The 21,983-nt window shown below is 25.9% G+C and overlaps 1 protein-coding gene across 1 annotated transcript in view; it reads left to right on the plus strand.

Moving 5' to 3' along the window:
• LOC117175634 (histone acetyltransferase KAT2A-like) overlaps positions 1-18,579 on the plus strand; it is a 22,606-nt gene extending 4,027 nt beyond the window's left edge. Inside the window, exons 2-3 of the mRNA XM_033365343.1 lie at positions 7,046-8,999; positions 17,378-18,579. Coding sequence (XP_033221234.1) covers positions 7,073-8,999; positions 17,378-17,805 — 2,355 coding nt within the window. The 5' untranslated portion in view covers positions 7,046-7,072 and the 3' untranslated portion in view covers positions 17,806-18,579. The remainder of the gene's footprint in view (positions 1-7,045; positions 9,000-17,377) is intronic.
• Positions 18,580-21,983: the final 3,404 nt, after the last annotated feature.

The raw sequence follows: 21,983 nt of genomic DNA on the forward strand, positions 1-21,983 counted from the left end.
TAGCTCTAACTCTATGTCCTGCCACTCCATAACCCCTTCTCGAATATTACATACCCTTCTCATTTTTCTCCTTTCTACCTCCCATTTTGAATTTCCCACATTTCTGTAAATTCCCGAATAAAAAAATTCCCTAATATAAACAATTAAAAATTGGGAGGACCAAAAAATGTCAAAAAATAAGTTTCCCGAATTTGGAAAATTTGCTAATAATAAGATTCCTGCATAATAAAATTTCCGTAAACAAATTGACCTCATTATAAAATATCTGAACAAGAAAATTCACGAATTATAAAATTCCCGAAGATAAATAATTGAAAATTGGAATGGCTGCAAAATCCCCAAAAATAAAATTTCCGAATAAAAAAATTCTCGAGTTGGAAAATTCTTGTATAATAAGATTTCCAAATAATACCATTTCTGAATAATAAAATTTCCGAATAATAAATTTTCTAAAAAAAATACAATTCTTGTAAGAAAATTGCCGAATTATAAAATATCTAAACTAAAAAATTTCCGGAGATAAAAAATTAAAAATTCTGACGACTGAAAAATCCCAAAAAATAAAATTCCCGAATTGGAAAATTTCCGAATAATAAAATTACTGTATAATACAGTTTCCCAATGATAAAATTTCTGAATAATAAAATTCCCAAATTGGAAAAATCCTGTATAATAAAATTTCTGAGTGATAAAATTTCTGAAAAATACAATTTTCGAATATTAAAATTCCTGTCACTGTAAAGTTCATGAATAAGAAAATTTCCGGATATTAACAATTAAAAATTGGTACGACCGAAAAACCTCAAAAACAAAATTCTCGAATAATAAAATTTACTAAGAATAAAATTCCAGCAAAATAAAATTGCCGAATTATAAAATATCTGAACTATAAAATTCACGAAGATAAATAATTAAAAGTTGGTACGATTGAAAAATCCCCAAAAATAAAATTCACGACACTTTAAAATGCTCGAATTGAAAAATTTTCCAATGATAAAATTACAGAATTGGAAAATTCTTGAATACGTAATCAAATTCCCCAATAGTTTATGATATTACGTAGTTATGACATTCCAAAATTTTAAAAATAAAAGTTTTCGTTTATAAATTTTCTTATTTGTTAAAAATACAATAATCAATTTTTTTATAAAAAAAAATATATTTTTAATGTTTCAAAGTTATATGTTTTATCAATTATTGTTATTTTATATTTAAAAAAGAATTTTATAAACATTTAAAAAATGTATTTTTTATAACATTTTTTTTTTCTGAAAAATAAATAACATTTAAAAAAATTTTAATTCTCAATTCGGGAATTTTTTGTCAAGAATTTTATTCGGGAATTTTCAAATTCCGTAGAATTAAAAGCTGTTCGAGAGTCTTATCATTCAGGAATTTTATTTTTCGGGATTTTTCAGTCCCGTTAAAACTATTTGATAACAGTATGGGTATTGAGAAATTAAACATTAATTAAATAATTTAATAAACTTTTTTTTTTCTTTTTTTTCGTATTTTCATGAAATTTTCATATTTTCTTTTTTTTTCGGTCCAAATTTAACTAAATTATTAAAACTTAATAAGAAAATCCTACTAATCTTTGTTAAAATTCAATTTTTTTCGTTTAAATGTCTACCATTATATTTTTGTTTCGAAATTCGTCTCGATTGGTTAAAAATTCCACTATTTTTATGAAAATAAAAGTATATTGTTAAAAAGTAATCTTTTTTAGTTGAAAATTGAAGTATGCACTAGGTTGTAGGTTCATATTTTTTTGTAGAAAATTAATCTTTTTTCTTCAAAAACTAACTTTTTGGTTGAAAATTAAACTGCTTGCTTGACAATTAATCTGTTTTGTATTAGAATTAAACTATTTTGCTGAAAATTCGTCTTTTGTTGTTAAATTCAACTGTTTGATTTAAAATAAAAATAGTTTTTAGTTAAAATATCAACTATTACATTTTTCGTTAAAAATTAATCTTTTTTTGGTTTAATATTTACCTACTTCGTTGAAAGTTTAACTACTTTGTAAAATATTAATTTTTTTGAAAATTTACCATTTTAGTTCAAAATTCTATTATTTGGTCGTAAATTAATTTTTTTATCGAAATTCATATTTTTAATGCAAAATCCAACCACTGTGATACAAAATTGATCTATTTATTATACAATTGAAATATTTTATTGGAAATTCGTTTTTAAGCTTTTCTAGTAACTCAGAACCAAGATACGAAATTGGAAACTTAAAAAAAGAAAAAATTAATTTTTTTTTTCTGAAAAAGTAGCAATTTCATTTATGGTTGTAAAATTTTTTCTTCCATAAGTTGGAAATTCAACTGTTTGATAGAAAATTGCTATATTTTGTTAATTTTTTTCTATTGAAAATTCATCGTTTTGGTTGAAAATTTGACTGTTTTCAAAAATTAGTTTTATTTTTGATTGACAATGGTTTTTTCTTAACTGAAAATTTAATGTTATTTTCAAAATTGCAACCAACTAGTTGGATTCTCAATTTGAAAGAAAAATAATTGAAAGATAATTTATAAATAAATTTTTATTTATAAATCTAATTTTATAAAGGTTCCCGTTTTTTTAAATCAACAAATATTATATTTATATTGATTTTTGGGTTCAATGTTGAACTCTTGTCTTAAAAAATTCATCTGTTTGTTTGAAATTTCAACTACTTTTCTAAAAATGAGTTTTTTGTTGGTTGAGAATTAATTTTATTTACTGAAAATCTAACTATATATTACATTTTTGGTTGAAAATTGATATTTCAAATTGAAAATTAATCTTTACTGTTTGAAAATTAATGTATTTTGTTGAAGATTCTTCCTTTCTGGTAAAAATTTAATCTTTGGTTATAAAATTCATTCTTTTTGATTAAAAATGCAACTGCTTGGTTGAAAAATTATTTTTGTTTGCTTAAGAATTAACTTTTTTGTTGAAAATTAATACATTTTTATTTTAAAAATTCCACTATTTTTTCAAAGTTTGTCTATTTTGTTGAATTTAACTAATTGGTTTAAAATTGGACTATTTTATTAAAAATTTGTCGGAAACAAAAATCCTATTTTTAGCACAACAGATTTTTTTTAATTCATATATTTTTGGGTTGAAAATTCAACTTTTTAAAAAATTAACAAAAAATTTTTTTTTTTAATTAACATTTTTGATAAAAATTCATATTTGTAGTTGGAAATTTACCTACTGTGGTAAAAATTAACCATTTATTAAAGAATGTAATTATTCTATTTGAAATTCGTTGTTTGGTGTAAAATTAATTTTTTATCTGAAAATATAGCTATTCCATATTTGATTTCAATTTTTCATTATAAATTGAAAATTCAACTATTCCGAAATGTTTTTCTTGACAAATTAATCCTTTTGTTTGAGAATTCAACTATTTTGTGAAAAATTATACTTTTTCAGTTAAATTCAAGCAGTTGAAAGTTCGTTCATTTTAATTTTTTTATCAATTTAGTTTTTTCAAATTAAAATTTAACGATTCCATATTTGGTTGAACATTGGTTTTTTTATTTTTAAAATGATATTTTTCTAAATTTTTCATTTATGGTCCGATTCTCAGTGGGGCGACTTGAGTAGATATTTTTTTCCGAACAGTTTAATTTTAAGAATTTAAAAATCGAATAGTTTTGATTTTTGATTTCACAGATTGTGGAATGGAATCTATAGTGCTTGATAGTAACTAGATCTGCTGATAATACAGATTCCTTTAAATTATCTTTTGTATTTGAAAATTCAACTTTCTTGGTTGAAAACTCGTTTACTTGTTACAAATACTTCTTTTGCAGTTTAAAAGTCAAGTGTTTTCTAAAACATTTATTGTTTTCAGATTGAAAACTTAACTATTTTGATGAATATTTTGGTTAAATTTATTTATTTATAAACAAGTGAATTCATAATAAAAAAATGTTGAAGTAAATTTTTTGATTCAATCACTATTTTTTAAATTATTGGATTTTGAATGTATATGAAGTAAATATCATAATTTTATTATATTTCAGTTTTATTAGGAAATCAATTGTTTTATTTAATAAAACCTAAGATGATAATAAAAAAATAGAACATTATATTTAAGCATATTGACATTTTTCTCAATCATTATTTTATTATTTTTAATTCAAAAATTATTCTCATAATAATAATAAAAAGTATTGTTTCCTATCTGATTGTTCTTTTTAATTATTATTTTATAAACAAGTGCATAAATAATAAAACAAATGAACTTAGAATTCCAGTTTTTCGATTCCATCGTTATTTCCTAATTTATAAAAATTTTGGGATTATGAATTTATATATATTTTTAAAATAAATAAGTTAATTAACATTGTTTTAAATTATTTTTCTATTATTTCAAATGCAAACATCATTCCCTTAATAACAAAAAAGTAGCCTTTTGTATCTAATTGTTATTTTCAAGTATTATTTTATAAACAAGCGCATTCATATTAAACAAATTTAGAAGTACATTTTTTCATTCAATAATTATTTCTTAAATTATAAACATTTTCGGATTCTGAATTTATTTTAAGTAAATATTATAATTCTATTTTGTTAGAGTTTTAGTAGGAAATTAATTTTTTAAATTTAATAATACATAAAATGTTAATAGAAAAAAACTAAAACATAAAGTTTATTTCTTGACAAGGATTCAATCTTGAAATATTTTTTTTTTAAGAATGAATAAGCAAATTAATATTGTTTCAAATAATTTTTTCATTATTTATTTTTCATTACAAATGCAAAAATAATTCTTATAACAATAATAAAAAGTATTGTTTCGTATCTGACTGTTCTTTTTAATTATTATTTTACAAAAAATTTTATCGATAATAAAACAAATAAATTTAGAAGTACATTTTTTCGATTCAATCGTTATTTCTTAATTTAAAAACATTTTTGAAGTCTGAATTTGTAGTATGTAAAAATTATAATTCTAGTTTGTTTTGTGTTTTAATAGGAGATTCATTTTTTAAATTTAACAATACATAAAATGTAACATTGTTTTAAATAATTTTTTCATTGTTCCTTTTCTATTTCAAGTGCAAAAATTATTCTCATAACAACAATAAAAAGTAGTTTTTCGTATCTAATTGTTATTTTTAATTATTATCTTATGAACAAGTGCATTAATAATGAAACAAAAAATTAATTTAGAAGTAAATTTTTCGATGGAATCGTTATTTCTTAAATTATTGGATCCTGAATTTATGTGAAGATAATATTATAATTTTATTGTATTTAAGTGTCAGTAGGAAATTCATTTTTTAAATTTAATAATAAATCAAATATTAATAGAAAAAAAACTAAAATACAAAATTTATTTCTTGATAAGAATTACATTCTGAAATAGTTTTTTTTATCAATAAATGAGCAAATAAAATTGTTCTTACTAATTTTTTTTTATTATTTCAAATGCAAAAATCATTCTTATAACAATAATGAAAAGTATTGTATCGTTCTAATTGTTCTTTTTCGTTATCATTTTATAAACCAGTGCTTTTATAATAAAACATATAAATTTAGAAGTAAATTTTTTCGATTTAATCGTTATTTCTTAATTTATAAACATTTTTTTATTCCGAATTTATATTAAGTAAATATTATAATTCTATTGGATTTGAGTTTCAGTAAAAAATTCGTTTTTGAAATTAATAATAGATAAAATGTTAATAGAAAAGGACTAAAAAAAAGTTTGTTTCTTGACAAAGAATTCAATCCGGAAACAGTTTAAAACAAATAATAAATGATTAAATTAAAATTAGTTTAAGAGATTTTTTCATTATTTATTATTTTAAATGCAAAAATTCTTTTCATAACAACAATAAAAAGTAGATATTCGTATCTAATTTTTATTTTATAAACAAGTGCATTAGTAATAAAACAAGAAATGAATTTAGAAGTAAAGTTTTTGATGGATTCGTTATTTCTTAAATTATTGTATTCTGAATTTATATTAAGTACATATTAAAATTTCTGAAATGGATTTTTTTATTAATAAATGAGATAGTAACATTGTTCTGATTCATTTTTTAAAATTATTTTTAATTTAAAAATCATTCTCATTACCATAATAAAAACAAGTGCTTTTAAATGTATTAATAAATAAAATGTTAGTAGAAAATAACTGAAGAAAAGTTTGTTCCTTGACAAGAATTAAATTATGAAATCGTTTTTTTTTTTTATTAACAAATAATCAAATAACATTGTTCTAACTCTTTTTTTATAAATATTTCAAATTTAAAAATCATTCTCATAACAATCACGAAAAGTATTGTTTCGTATTTAATTTTTTTCTTTAATTATTATTTTATAAACAAATATTTTTATGATAAAACAATACATAAAGTACGCAAATTGACATTTTTTTAAAATATAATTTTATTATTCTGAATTCAAAAATCATTCTCAAATCAATAATAACAATCAGTTTTTCGTATCTGATTGTTGCTTTTCAATCATCATTTTTGAAACAAGTGTATTTATAATAACACAAATAAATTCAGAAGTAGATTTTTCGATTCAATCGTTATTTCTTAATTTATAAACATGTTTGGATTCTAAATTTATATGAAGTAAATATTATAATTCTGTTGACTATTCTATATACTATTTTTTTTGACAAAAATTAAATGCCGAAATAGTTTTTTTGTTAAAGAATAAATAAGCAAATTAACATTGTTTTATATAATTTTTTTACGATTTATTTGTTATTTTAGATGCAAAACTCCTTCTAATAACAATAATAAAAAGTAGTGTCGTATTTAATTGTTATTTTTAATTATTATTTTACAAACAAGTAATAAATGAATTTAAAAGTAAATTTTCCGATGAAATCGTAATTTCATAAATTATTGGACTCTGAATTTACGTGAAGTAAATATTATAATTCTATTTGAGTTTTTATAGGAAATTAATATTGGTTTCTGTTTAATTACTAAGATTTTTAACTTGAAATTAAAAAAAAAATCTTTAATTTTAGACACCTCAATCCAACCTCTTTTTCATTTTCTATTTTAAGCGTTAAATCACACCTCTGTCTTTCAAAATGTCGGAAGACATTCACGAACCAGGAGCCGCGATTGCTCAAATCCAAGAAAATGCCATAAACGAATCAAATCCCCCCCGATCCGGAGAACACGTAAGTCGCAAAAGCAATCAGCGTCGAATCCAGGAACGCAAACAACAAATCTATGCCTGGCCTCAACCCAAAAAACTCATAAAACTCGCCAACTTCAGTGCCTGTCAGGATGAAGTTTGCAAATGCATCGGATTCAAGTCCCAACAAGTCCCCAACAATTCCCCCCAGAAAAACGTAAATGCCGTTTTTTCTGATCCTTGCAACACCTGCGCCCACTCTCTCGAAAAACACGTCTCCCATTTTCAACAAGCGAGTGACGACGAATTAAACAAATTCCTCGCAATGATCATCGACGTCGAGAACATTTTCAATTGCATGAAAACCGAGAAAGACCCGGACACTCAAAAAGTGTATTGCTACCTCTGCAAAGTTCTTCGCAAAGCGATGATTTTCAAAACGAATCCGACCATCGAGGGCCAGTTGGGTCAACCGCCTTTCGAGGGAACAAACATGGAACAGGGCGTTATGAATTTCGTTCTCTACAAATTCAATCATCTGCTGCCGCAGGAATTCCAGATGATGCACAACTCGGCCAAAATATTCCTCAATTGTCTAAACCACTGGAATTTCGAGACACCAAGTTCTATGCAAAATACCATTTCCCCCAATGATGCGACAGTTTACAAAATTAATTACATGCGTTGGCTGGTTTTCTGCCAAGTGCCTGCATTTTGCGATTCTCTTGCTCGTCACGACACGACCCGAATTTTCGGCCGGACCCTGCTTCGCCTCGTGATGATTCCAGTCTGCAAACAGCTGATGGAGAAGTGCCACAGCGAGAGGAACAAAATGTCCGAGGAGAAACGGATTCTCGTTTTCACTCACTTTCCGCGATTTCTCTCAATGCTGGGGGAAGAACTCCACTCTCGAAATTCGCCGATCTGGAATTCGGATTTCAATTCGGCCGTGTCTGAATATCTTCAGGGTGTAGATGAAGATCGGACACAGAGCGAGCTTGAAACCATGACTTCCACGGAGGAATATTCTAGTTTGAAGAGACCTCTGGATCAAAGAGACGACGTGGAATTGGAAGCGAAGAAGCAGAGGATTGATGAAGCTGTTCGAGATGTTCCTAGTTACAGAATCGCAGAGATTATTGCGAGGATCGATAATCCGAAGTACATGGTTGGACCGGATCCTGAGTTTCTAACAAATCTTCCTAGAGACGAGACACCGAAGATGGAAGAGAGCAGAAACATGATCAAGTTCCACTTGATAGGGAATAGTTTGACACAGCCGGTATCGAAACAGACGATGCTCTGGCTGATCGGGCTGCACAACGTCTTTTGCCAGCAGCTTCCTAAGATGCCCAAAGAGTATATTTCGCAGTTTGTCTTTGATCCGAAGCACAAGACACTCGCTCTCATCAAGAGTGGAAGGCCGATCGGGGGAATTTGTTTCCGGATGTTCCCCTCGCAGGGATTCACGGAGATTGTTTTCTGCGCGGTGACGAGTCAGGAACAGGTGAAGGGATATGGAACGCATCTGATGAATATGCTCAAGGACTTTCACATCAGGAAGAATATTCTGCACTTTTTGACCTTCGCTGATAAGTTTGCAATTGGGTACTTTAAGAAACAGGGATTCAGCAAGAATATTAAAGTCTCGAAGACGTTTTATCAGGGGTTTATTAAAGATTATGATGATGCGACTTTGATGCATTGCGAACTGAATCCGAAGATTGTTTATACTGAATTTTCGTCGGTGATTAAGATTCAGAAGGAAGTTTTAAAGAAGCTGATTGAGCAGAGACATCAGGAGGTTCAGAAAATTCATCCTGGATTGACTTGCTTCAAGGAGGGAGTTCGAGGAATTCCGATTGAGGCGATACCAGGTAACTTTTAATTTTTAATCAGTTTGGTCGGAGAATTTTTATTCTAAAATGACCAGAATTGGCGTACCGTTTTTTCTAGAGAGTAATTTGATTTAATAACATTTTTTCTGTGGTTCGAGTCCCAGCGGAGCGAAGGAGATCTTTTTCCAGAACAAAAATTAAATTTAAAAAATGTCAATCATAGCATCAGCTAGCCTGTAAAGACGTTAAGAAATTCTGTTATTCTCTAATGATAATACAGATTCCTTGTAAAATTTAACATGTGACATCTGGCATAATTATGCTCGTATTTCTCAAAAAGGATTCTTCTCTTGATCTCTCTAGCAGCTTACTGGGAAAGCACCTGGCCGGCAATCTTTAGATCTGTGGTTGAATTCCTAACGGAGCGATAGGTGAAGATCTTTTTTTAGAAAAAATTTAATTTAAAAAATCTCAATTCATAGCTTAAGCTAGCCTGTAGAGACGTTAAGAAATTCTGTTATTCACTGATGATAATACAGATTCCTTGAAAAAATTTACTTGTAACATTTGGCATAATTATGCGCGTCTTTCTGCAAAAGGATTCTTCTCTCGATCTCTGTAGTAGCTTATTGTGAAAGCACCTGACCGGCAATCTTTATTTCTGTAGTTCAATTCCTAGCGAGGCGAAGGAGTAGATCTTTTTCCAGAACAAAAATTGAATAAAAACTTTTTCATTTCATAGCTTCATCTAGTCTGGAAAGACGTTAAGAAATGTTGTTATTCTCTGATGATAATGCAGATTCCATGAAAAATTTGATTTGTCACACCTGGCATAATAATACGCAAATTTCTGAAAAAGGATTCTTCTCTCGATCTCTCTAGAAGCTTAATGGGAAAGCACCTGACCGGCAATCTTTAATTCAGTGGTTTAATGTCCAATGGAGTGAAAGGAGAAAATCTTTTTTCAGAAAAAATTTTAATAAAAAAATTTTCTAATTCATGCTTTATCTAGTTTGTAGAATCATTTCCAGAAAAAAAATAATTAAAAAAATGTTTAATTCATAGCCTTATCTAGTCTGTAAAAATCTCTCTAGTAGCTTAATGGGAAAACCCTGACCGAGAATCTTTAATTCTGTAGTTCAATTCCTAGTGGGGCGAAAGAAGATCTTTTTTCAGACAAAAATTTAATTTAAAAAATGTTTAATTCGGAACTCCATCTATTCTGAAAATACGTTAAGAATGTCTGTTATTCTTTGATGATAATACTGGTTTCTTTAATAATTAGTAAATATTAGTAGATTAGACAAATAAGTTAATGATTACCCAAACATTTCACAGGTTTCGCCAAAATTTAGGATTGATTTAAAATATATATCATATTTTACAAAAATTTCAAATATTTCGAAAGATTTAAAAGATTTTTGTAATTTTACAAATATTACCGAATATTTCAAAAATATTTCGCCAAGATTTTTAAAGACTTCACAAAGACTTGATATTAAAAAAAAATTTACAAGATATTAAACCAGTTTCACAAAAATTTCAATAACTTTCCAAATATTTTAACTATTTCAAATATTTCACAAAGATTTTTAAGATTTCAGATAGATTTGAAAGTCTTCATAAAGACTTCAACGATTTTCCAAAGATTTCAATATGTTCACAAACATTACCAAATATTTTTAAATTGTTTCAAATGTTTCCAAAGATTTCACAAAGATTTAGCAAAAATTTCAGCTAGATTTTAAAGATTGCACAAAGATTTAAAATGATTTACCAATTATTTTGAAGTTTTCGAGTAGATTTAGTTCACAAAACCTTCGATAAGTTTTAAAATACTTCAATATTTTCACAAACATTTAAAAATATTTAAAATGCTTTTCAAGATTTCACAAAAATTTCTGGAAAGTTTCAATGATTTCCCAAAGATTTAAATAATTTTGGAAATATTACCCAATATATTATTTAAATATTTAAAATATTTCTAAAAATTTCGGCAAGATTTCACAAAGGTTTTAATGATTTCAATAATATGACAAATATTATCAAACATATTTTTAAAATATTTCAAATATTTCCAAAGTTTGCATAAAGATTTCAGTTATTTGTGAGTTATTTCACAAAGAGTTGAAATACTCAGCAAGTTTTACGGATAGATTTCAAAGGCTTGAAAAAACGTCACTGATTTTCCAAAGATTTAAAAATTTTTACAAAATTTGCCAAAAATTTGGATAGATTTAAAAGATTTCAATAATTTAACCAACATTACCAAATATAATAAAAAAAGATCTCAATTATTTACAAAGATTTAAGAGAGTTTTCAATGATTTCCCAAAGATTTCAATAAAATATAAAATATTTAAATATTTGGTTGAAATTCATGTATTTTGTTAAAATTAATCTTTTTTGGTATAAACTTGATTTTCTTGCCCGAAAATATTCATATTTTTGGATGAAAAATTATTTCTTTGATTGAAAACTAATATTTTTAACTGCAAATTTAACTATACCATTTTTTTATTTTTCTTTATGTCTGAAGGTTTACATAATTTAAAATTAAAATGAGCCAAAAAAATTTTTTCCGAACTCAGAATTAATGTTATTAAACTCTCCTTTTTCAATATATTTTTACAATTAGTAATATTAAAGATTAAAATTTAGATTAAAAAAATTAAAATTCTGAGTTAAAAAAACGTTTATTGGCTCAATATTATTTTAAATTATGTGGACCGTATGACATAAAAAAATCTATGATTTAAAATTCATTTATCTGTTTTGTAGAAATATAATTTTCTTGGTTCAAAATTCATAGGTTTAGTTAAAACTTCAAGCATTTCGTTAAAAATATTTTTTTTTGAAAATTTTACTACTTTAAGATTAGATGAAATTTTTCTTTTAATTAAAATTGAACTATTTTTGGAAATTCGTCTGTTTAGTAGAAAAGTAATCTCATAATTTAAAACTTCATCATTTTGTTGAAACATCATTTTTCTAACTGAAAATTGAACTATTCTAGTTTTTGTTACAAATTTCGATTTTTTAGTTGAAAATTCATACTTTTAGTTGAATATTAACTTTTTTAACTAAAAAATTTACTTATTCCATTTTTTGTCTAACTTAATCTAACTATTCTATGTTTGGTTGAAAGTTAATCTTTTGATTTGAAAATTCAACTATTCGATAAAAAAATTTTTTGTACTCGAAGATTCATAATTTTGTTTAAAAATTAATTTCTTTCGTTGAAAATTCAACTTCTTTTTTTAAAATTCATACATTTGGGTTGAAAATTCAGATCTATTGCAAGAAGTTTGTTTTTTTGTTTTGACTTGAAAATTCAACATTTTGGATAACATTTTTTTCTTTAATCACTGAAAAATCCTTCACTCTTTGTTGAGAATTCATTTTCTTATCGAAGATTTACGAATTTCTTTGAAAATTTAACTATTTAGTTGGAAATTGATTTTTTTACTGAAACTTTAAATATTCTGTTTTTGGTTAAAAATGTATCCTTTTACGTTGAAAATTCTTTTCAATGGTTGATAATTTAAATATTTAGTTGAAAATTCGTTTGTTTTGGTAGAAAATTAATCATTTTGTTGTAAATTTACTCTTCTAACTGAAAAAATAACTTATGGTTTTTTGCAAAATTGAACTATTTTAGTTACTCTTAAAAATTCAAACATTTGGTTAAAAATTAATATTTTTTGTTGAAAATTCTTAAATTCAGTTAAAAATTAATTTCTTTAACGAAAAATTTACCTATTTCATTTTTTGTGGTAAATGTAGCCTTTTTTTTTAGAAATTTAATATTCTTGTTTGAAAATTTATCTATTTGGTTTAAAATTTAACTATTCTGTTCTTGGTTCAAAAATCATAATTTTAGTTAAAAATTAATCTTTTGCATTGAAAATTCAACTATTTGATTAAAAAATATATTTTTAAATTTGAAGATTCATATTTTTAGTTAAAAATTCATTTTATTTATTGAAAATTCAACTCCTTTTTTGAAAATTCATATTTTCGAGTTGAAAACTCAACTGTTTTACAGGAAATTCGTATATTTATTTAACTGAAAATTTGTCTATTGCATTTTTGTGGAAAAATGATCTCTTTTTTACAGATATTAGATTTTCTTAATTTAGCTATTTTATTAAAAATTAACTTTTTTACTGAAAATTTAAATATTTTGTATTTATTTAAAAATTCATTTTTTTCGTTAAAAATCTAACTATTCTATTTTTGGTTGGAAATTAATCTTTTGTATTGAAAATTCAATTATTTGAGTGAAATATAATTTTCTTGTTTGAAGAATTATCATTTTAGTTAACAATTAATGTTTTGCAGGCAATATCAACTATTACACTTTTTTATTTCTGTTTTCGGTTAAAAATCAATTTTTTGCCGGAACATTAAAATATTCAATTCTTGGTTGAAAATTTATCTTTTCAAGTTGAAAAATAATTTTTTTGGATAAAAATTCAACCATTTAGTTGGAAATTCGTTGTTTTTTTGTAGATAATTGATCTCATTAGTTGAAACTTCATCATTTTGTTGAAAATTTATTATTCTAACAAAAAAAATAACTCGAATTTTTGTTTGAAAATTTAAATATTGTAGGATTTATTTAAATATTCAAATATTTGGTTGAAAATCCATTTTTTTTTATTGAATATTAATTTTTTTGTTTGAAAATTCATAATTTGAATTAAAAATTTATTTCTCTAACTGAGAATTAATCTATTCTATTTTTTGTGAAAAAGTATCTTTTTTATATAAATTTAATCTTCTTTTTTGAACATTTATCTGTTTGGATGAAAACTTAACTATTTAATTAAAAATTAAATTTTTACTGAGCATTTTAATATTCTTTTTTTAGTTAAAAATTCGTTTCTTGGATTAAAAATATAACCATTCTACGTGTCATTGAAAATTAATCTTTTATATTTAAAATTAAACTATTTGATTGAAGAACAATTTTATTATTTCAAAGTTTATCATTTTAGTTAAAAATTAGTTTCTTTCATTAAAAAAATTTCATTCCATAAAAATTCAACTAATTTGTTGAAAATTCTTATTTTTTGGTTTAATATTTCTAACAAACCTAAAAATTAGAAATTTTTTGGTGGCAATGTCAACTATGACACTTTTTTTTGTTGAGAATTCATTTTTTCACAAAGATTCACGACTTCATTTTCAAAATTTAACTAATTCGTTGAGAATTGAATTATTTACTGAAACTCTAAATATTCTGTTTTTGGTTAAAAATTAATTGCTTTTGTTGAACATTTTAATATTATATTTTTGTTTAAAAATTTGTCTTTTAAAAATTAAAATTCATTTCTTTGGTTGAAAATTCAACTATTTAGTTGAAAATTAGTTTTTTTACTGAAAATTGCAATATTCTGTTTTTTATTAAAAGTTCATTTTTTGTTTAAAATTATAACTATTCTATTTTTTGTTGAAAACTAATCTTTTTTAGTTAAAAATTAAACTTTTCTATTGAAAATCTAACTATCTAAAAAAATATAATTTCGTTGTTTGAAGAATTATCATTTTAGTTCATAAATTCATTTCCTTCGTTGAAAATTCATATTTTTGGCTTGAAAATTCAACTGTCTTGCAGGAAATTTGTCCTTTTTGGATTGAAAATTTAATATTTTTGATGAGATTTTTTTCTTTTTTTACTGAAATATCTTTCTTCGTTGATAATTCCTCGCTTTGCTTTAAAATTCTTGTAAATTCTTTTTTTTTAATACAGTTGTTTTTAACTGAAAATAAGAATGTTTTTGCTGAAAATATCAACTATTTCACTTTTTGTTAAGGAAATTATTTTTTTATCGAAGATTCGCCACTTTGTTTGAAAAATTAACTGCTTTGTTGAAAATTAATTTTTTTGCTGAAACTTTAAATATTCTGTTTTTGGCTCAAAATTATTTTCTTTGGTTAAATATTCTATTCTTTGTAAAAAAATTTTTCTTCTAGAAAATTAATCTCATTAGTTGAAACTCCACCATTTTCTTGAAAATTTACTCTTGTACCTAAAAAAAAAAAATATTATAGGTTTAGTGCAAAATTTAATTATTTTAGTTTTTTTTTTGCAAGTTCAAATATTTAGTTAAAAATTCATAATTTGTTTTAAAAATCCACTTCTTTAACTGAAAATTTACCTATTTCTTTTTTTATGGAAATTTAATCTTCATTTTTGAAAATGTATTTGTTTGAAACATTGAGCATTTCATTAAAAATTAATTTTTTGATAAACATTGTAATATTCTGTTTTAGGTTAAAAATTTATTTCTTTGGTTAAAAATTGAAATAATCTATTTTGGGTTGAAAATTAATCTTTTGTATTAATAATTCAACTACTTTTTTGAAAATTCATATTTTCGGATTGAAAACTCAACTCCTTTGCAGGAAATTTTTTTTTTCTTATAAATTCAACATTTTGGAGATTTTTTTTCTTTCTTCTCTGGAAAATCATTCTTCGTTGACAATTCTTGGGTTTGATTTGAAAATAATTTTATTAAGTTTGTTTTGGTTAAGGATTTAACTAATTAGTTGAAAAATTTTATTTGTTGGTTTAATATTTTTTAACAAAACTAAAAATAAGAATTTTTTGATGCCAATGTCATTATTAAACTTTTTATTGAGAATTTTTTTTTACGAAGATTTGCCACTTTGTTTGAATTAAAAATTAATTTCTTTGGTTGAACATTTAAATATTCTATTTGTGATTAAAAATTTAGCTTTTAAAAATAAAAATTCATTGCTTTGGTTGAAAATTGAACTATTTAGTGAAAATTCTTTGTTTTTTTTTGTTTGTAGAAAACTAGTCTCAGTAGTTAAAACTTCATCACTTTGTTGAGACTTTATTCTTTTAAATAAAAAAATCAATTTTGTACTTTTAATTCAAAATTTAATCATTTAAGTTTTTGTTAAAAATTCAAATATTTTGTTAAAAATGAATAATTGCAGTTAAAAATCAATTTTTTAACTGAAAATGTACCTTTTCCGTTTTTTGTGGAAAATGTATTTTTTTAAATAGAAATTTAATCTTTTTTTAAATTTAGCTGTTTGGTTGAAACATTAATTATTCAATTGAATATTAATTTTGTTTACTAAACATTTTAATATTCTCGATTTAATGCTTTCACGATGATTCATTATGATAAAAAGAGATATTTCGCCTTTCCAATCGTTCCAATCCTTTAAATATTCTATTTTTGGTTAAAAATTTATTTTTTTGAAAGTTAAAAATAAATTTCTTTGGTCGAAAATTCAACTATTTAGTTGAAAATTAATTTTTAACTGAAAATGCATCTATTCCTTATTTGTATGAAAATTTGGAAAAATTAAAAAACTTCTTGACTGTAATAACAACTATCATTTTGCTTTAACATTTAAATATTTTGTTGAAAATGAATTGTTTTTACTAGAAGTTTAATTCTTACATTTTTCGTGCAAAATTTGTACGTATGTTTTACGTAATTTAAGGGCATGTGATACTTAGATTTTCCCCGGCTTTTTTCCCACAAAAATGAAAATTTTAAAAAACTGAATTCGGAGATGCTATAAAATATCATAACGGGCGTTCCCGGACTCTTTTTTGAGGGATAATAACAAAAAAATGTATTGTGCTAAATAAAAATTTTATGCATATGCTTATGAGGTTACGTCCTTTTTCATGTCTGCCTTTCCGATAATCTGGAAATTATTTATGAAATAAACTTTTTCAATTGCCTGCAAACAAGGTTAGTTTAGGGTGATTAGTTACTATGTTTATTTTTCAGTTAAAAGTTTTCGTCCAAAAATATTGTTTAGTTTTGAAGTAACGCTCGGGTGAATTGTAACACACATAACCTCGAAATATACATGCACGTTGTTAATTAAATTTTGCTAAATTAAAACTTTTTTTAATTAACCCACAAAAAAGTGTGTGGGGACGTCCGTTAGCATGTTCGCTACCATTTCCCAAATTTTAAGACAAAATATTTATTATTCTAGAAAAAAAGCAGGGGGAACATAAAACTGGTAAAATCGACAATTTTTTAAGTATCATATCCCAGTGGACACGAAGTTTGGCAACGTCTTTACGACATCGTTACGACATCTTTACGACAACTTTACGATATCCTATGTTCATGTCTTTAAGATATCTTAAATAAGTCGTATGATCTGACGATGTCTTTACGATATCTCAAAGACACCGAAACGACATGGACATAGGATGTGCTAAAGATGTCGTAACGATGTCGTAAATACGTCGCCAAATTTTGTGCCCACTGGGATGCCCTTAAGGCTGGTGTTTTTTCTTATATCTAAAAGAAAAATCGAAAACGGTCAAGGAAAATGAAAAATTGATCATGTACAATTTTAATATTCCTTTCTTTGTGAGTGTTTCCTTAATCCATTTTTAGGAATTTTCGAGACTGGCTGGAAGGGTTACAACCAGACGAGGACAAGAGGCCTTTCGAAAATAATTCCAGGAGAAGAGCCCGTCGAGGCTTGTTTGGACGTAAAAAATTCTTTGCACAACGGACTAAAAGAAGTTCTCAATAGTGTCAAAAAACAAAGTAATGCCTGGCCATTTTTGAAACCAGTAGATAAAAACGAAGTTCCAGATTATTACGATCACGTTAAATATCCAATGGATCTAAAAACTATGACTGATCGGCTGAAAAGCGGCTATTATGTTAGTCGCAGACTTTTCATTGCAGATATGACAAGAATCTTCACGAATTGTAGATTTTACAATGACAAAGGGACTGAATATTTTAGGTGTGCAAATCTTCTGGAAAAATACTTTCAGACGAAGATGAAGGAGATTGGATTTTGGCATAAGTAGTACAATATTGTGTCAAAGATTTGAAAAAAAATTAGTTTATTTTAAAAAATCTGCACAATTTTTTAAAGTATTTTTTGTGTGTGTTGTTTTAAGCGTCTTAAAAGAACAAGGCAAAAATTTTGTGAATTTTGGTTTTAGATTGGTGTTCGAATAATATTTCTAATATTATCTGATCAATTTCTGTGTAATTGCACAAGATTTTTTTATTGCGCTCTATAATCTTGTATGTTTATTTTAAAAATATATCGGTAAGAATTTCTAATTTATATTTTAGGCCACTTAATACTTATACGAGTTCGGCCTTATCGGTATTTTTTTGCAACAACTCACACTCACAAAAATTGGGATATGAAGTGAGAAAATGATTAAAAAGGCACTGAGGAATGTTTTTATTCTCCTAAAATTCTGGAAATACAAAAAAATTAAACATGAATTTTTTTGTATTTTCAGAAATTAAGGACCATATAAACGTTCCTTGGTGCCTTTTAATTAATTTCTCAACTTTTTAACACAATATCTCAATTAGTGTGGGTGTGAGCTGTTGTGGAAAAATTTCCGTAAAGTAAATTTATGTTTTTTAGCATACCAATAAATTTTCCAAAGGAATGATATCTCTCTCTCAAAGTTTAGAATATAGGAAATAAGACTATAAATTGCGCTTGTATATTTAGTTTAAGTCAGAATTTTGAAAAAAAATTTCGAGTAAAGAATAAATGTGTAAAAGTTTCTTAATTTTTTTTTTGTGTTTACACGGGTGAGATATCGGGTTTAGAATTTAAATGATTAAATAAAAAAGACTAAAGAAGGTTGGTATACGTCAATATGTTTATAATTTCAAAGAAAATTTATTTATAAACCTGTGATTATTTTTAGAGCATTTTGAACATTTTATAGCGGAGAAAAATGCAACTTTCGATGTCGATAAAGTAGAGATCACGTGACTAAGCTTGGTCATTAATTTTTTTTTTCACCATGTTCAAAGGAATGATATACCGCTCTCAAAGTCTGTAATATAGGACATCAGACATCAAATTGCGTTTTTATATTTAGTTTAAGTGTAAAATTTTGAAAAAATGTATACGAGTAAAAAATAAAAGTGTACAATTTTTTAAACATTTTTTTGTGCTCACTACGTCTCCACGGGTGAGATATTGTCTGTGTAATTTGAAAGATTAAATAAAAAACAATAAGGAACGTTCTTATACGTCAAAATGTTTATAATTTCAAATAAATTTTTGCTATAAATTGATCAAATAGGATATTACCACTCGAGCTATAACACTTTGCAGGTAATGTTTGGTTTGATGCATTTTATAATTTTTGATTCGCTGGAAATAGCTAAAAATGCTCCAAAAATAATAACAGGTTACTTGTGTTCAGATACTTGTTTGTGGATTTGCAAATTTTATTGTTTATATTGATTTTTTTAGAATGTTTAGACGATTTAGTCCAAAATTTTAGTCAGAGCTCAACATACACGCATCAAAAAATCTGAAATGCATCAAACAAAACAATCCCTACAAACAACTCGAGTGGTAATATCCTACTTTCTCAATTTATAAATAAACTTCCTTTGAAATTATAGGCATATTGATGTATATAAACGTTCTTTAGTGCTTTTTATTTAATCTTTCAACTTCTAAAGACGATATCTCAATCCGTGTGGACGCAGTGAGCTCCAAAACAAATAAAAATAATTTTACATATTTATTGTTTACCCGGATAATTTTTTCTAATATTATTGCTTAAAATAAATAGTATTACATGCCCTTAACGAACGCTTATGTCATAATAAATTGTTACAATTACAAAAAATATAGTTTTTGGAATTTTTGTGTGTGTTAGTAAAAATTTATTATGACATAAACATTCTTTATTTCCCCAAATTTTCAGCTCGATATCTAGTTTCACGTGGAATTGGTATGATGAATATTGTCGGAAAAGTAGGAATCTGATTAGTATTACATGGCCTTAAAGTATTAAAGTGTTTGGTTTTTTACATAATCTCTGAATTATGCAATCTGTTGTCTTGAATATTTCAACCAATGTTTTGCGAAGCATTAGGTTAATTCAATCTAAATATTGTCGTTTTGCGTTAGTCGCTTCAACTTTGTAATTTCGTGCTTGCTCGAATAAAATACAAAATGAAGTTTCAAATTGTAATTATTATTTATTTGTACTCTTACCCAGATAACAATAAGCACGCGTGGTGCAGGCACGAGTGCGAATAAACCCTCATGTCTCTCGCAGGTCATCAAAACGATGTGTCCGCATATGCGTGATATATGTGTCGCACGCGTGCCGATGAAGTGCATTCATTCCAATTTTTCATTCTGTTTTATGGAGTCCTAAGTTGACCTTTAGATTTTCAAAAAATTTCCAAAAGTTGTTATATTAATGTTGTAGGGGTTTCAAAAATTAACATTGTGCTTCTCTTCACTTTTTTTATAACGGGCGTTTTTCAGCTTAAAATTCTAAGTTACGTTTTTTTTTAATGTTGTAAATATTATAACCGGTGATTTTTTTTGCTGTGATTATGTTTTGAAATATAATTGAATAAATATTAGTCTCAAATTTGAGTAGATTTAATAGATTTGAAATATTCTTATTGTACCTTCAAACCCAGTGAACGACATACGTATCTCTTAGTGAACGACGCCCAACAGAAGAAACTTTTTAAGGAATTATACGTATTTTTTTATCTTTAATATTCAATATCTCTTTAATTGATTTTGGATTTCCGAACCTCAAAAATCAATTACCGACACCCCATAATGAATTTGGCAAATTCGTGAACGGATTAAATGAACATAACCACAATATCGAAGGTATTCCTTTTCACCAAAAATTTTGTCTTTTCTTTTACAAACACTTATAATTGTACAAAATAATGTTTCTTATTGTCTAAAGCAACTAAATTGCATAATATTTTGACAATTAAACTTTGCAAATAACTTTAACAGACTTAAACAGACAAACAACTTTAACAGATATTATAGAGTTCGATGCAATTTTCTAATGCGAAAGCATGAGACCACGGTGTGCCCACTCCAATAGAAAAGTGGTGAACGGATTATAGTAATTACTACATCCCCTAGGTGGCGCTCGTGTGAATTCAGTGTAACAAGCTGAAATCCACCTTCTGATGGCTCGTTGTCTGATTGGTGGGTTCAGTATGGATTGTGAACCATTTATATAGAACCGGAAAAATTTTTAATTTGATAAAAATAAATCATGAAACATTTAATTGCAGTAATAAAAGTCATATATGTATTTTTCAATCAAGTTAGGATACGTCCGGATTAACAAAATGCAAAAGATTTAAAGGATATTAACCCCGAGTCAGGTCGACGAGTACCTACTCTGACGGAATCAAGAGTTTTTCTGTTCTCATTCTCTCGTTCGCCGTGTCACGATCTTTTTAAAACTCCCTCTTCGCTCGCACTACTCTTTTTCCTTTTTCACTCACACATGCATCTTTTCACTCTTTCACCCAATCATAGCACATTATTAACATACATAAACATGCGTCATTCCCACTCTTTTTAATGATTCACAAATCGAACCCCTCTAGTTCTCCATGGTTGTGCCGTGTTTGAACTCACCATCTCAATATCAATTCTGAGAAACCCAAGATGAAAATATGTCGCCCAAGAAGCCGCTGTCGCTAGTTGAATTAAACATACACAAATATTCGGCGCCAAATAATATCTTTGTTGGTTCGTTCTTTGATCGCTAGCATTTGATTTCGTTTATTCGATACCTTAGTATAAACCTAACATCCGGACTTCGCCTTATCTTAAGACTAAACATGATTAATACTGACATACAATAATTATTTCTTAACTTATGCGTCGTAAATCGTACACAAAAATTCTAGAACTTTTGCTGACCTAATTTCTTGCGATCTGAGATAATTATTATTAATTCCTAATTTTTTTGATGTATTTTTCAAATTTGTATATTTCCTTTTTCTCGCGATTTTCTCTTGCCATTTAGTGACGAAAGAGCGAGCCTATAGTCGCTCCTAACACCTTCCCTTATATACATATAAAAAAATTTGTAATAAAAATTTTTTATGCAGTCTGTCAAGTTAAAGCGTGGGTGGCTTTACTCGCAGTCGGTAAGGTGTATCGACATGATTTTGGTGTCAAAATATTAAGAAGAGCTCCCTCTTT

This window comes from Belonocnema kinseyi, chromosome 1 (assembly GCF_010883055.1).
Source record: "Belonocnema kinseyi isolate 2016_QV_RU_SX_M_011 chromosome 1, B_treatae_v1, whole genome shotgun sequence".
NCBI lineage: Eukaryota > Metazoa > Arthropoda > Insecta > Hymenoptera > Cynipidae > Belonocnema > Belonocnema kinseyi.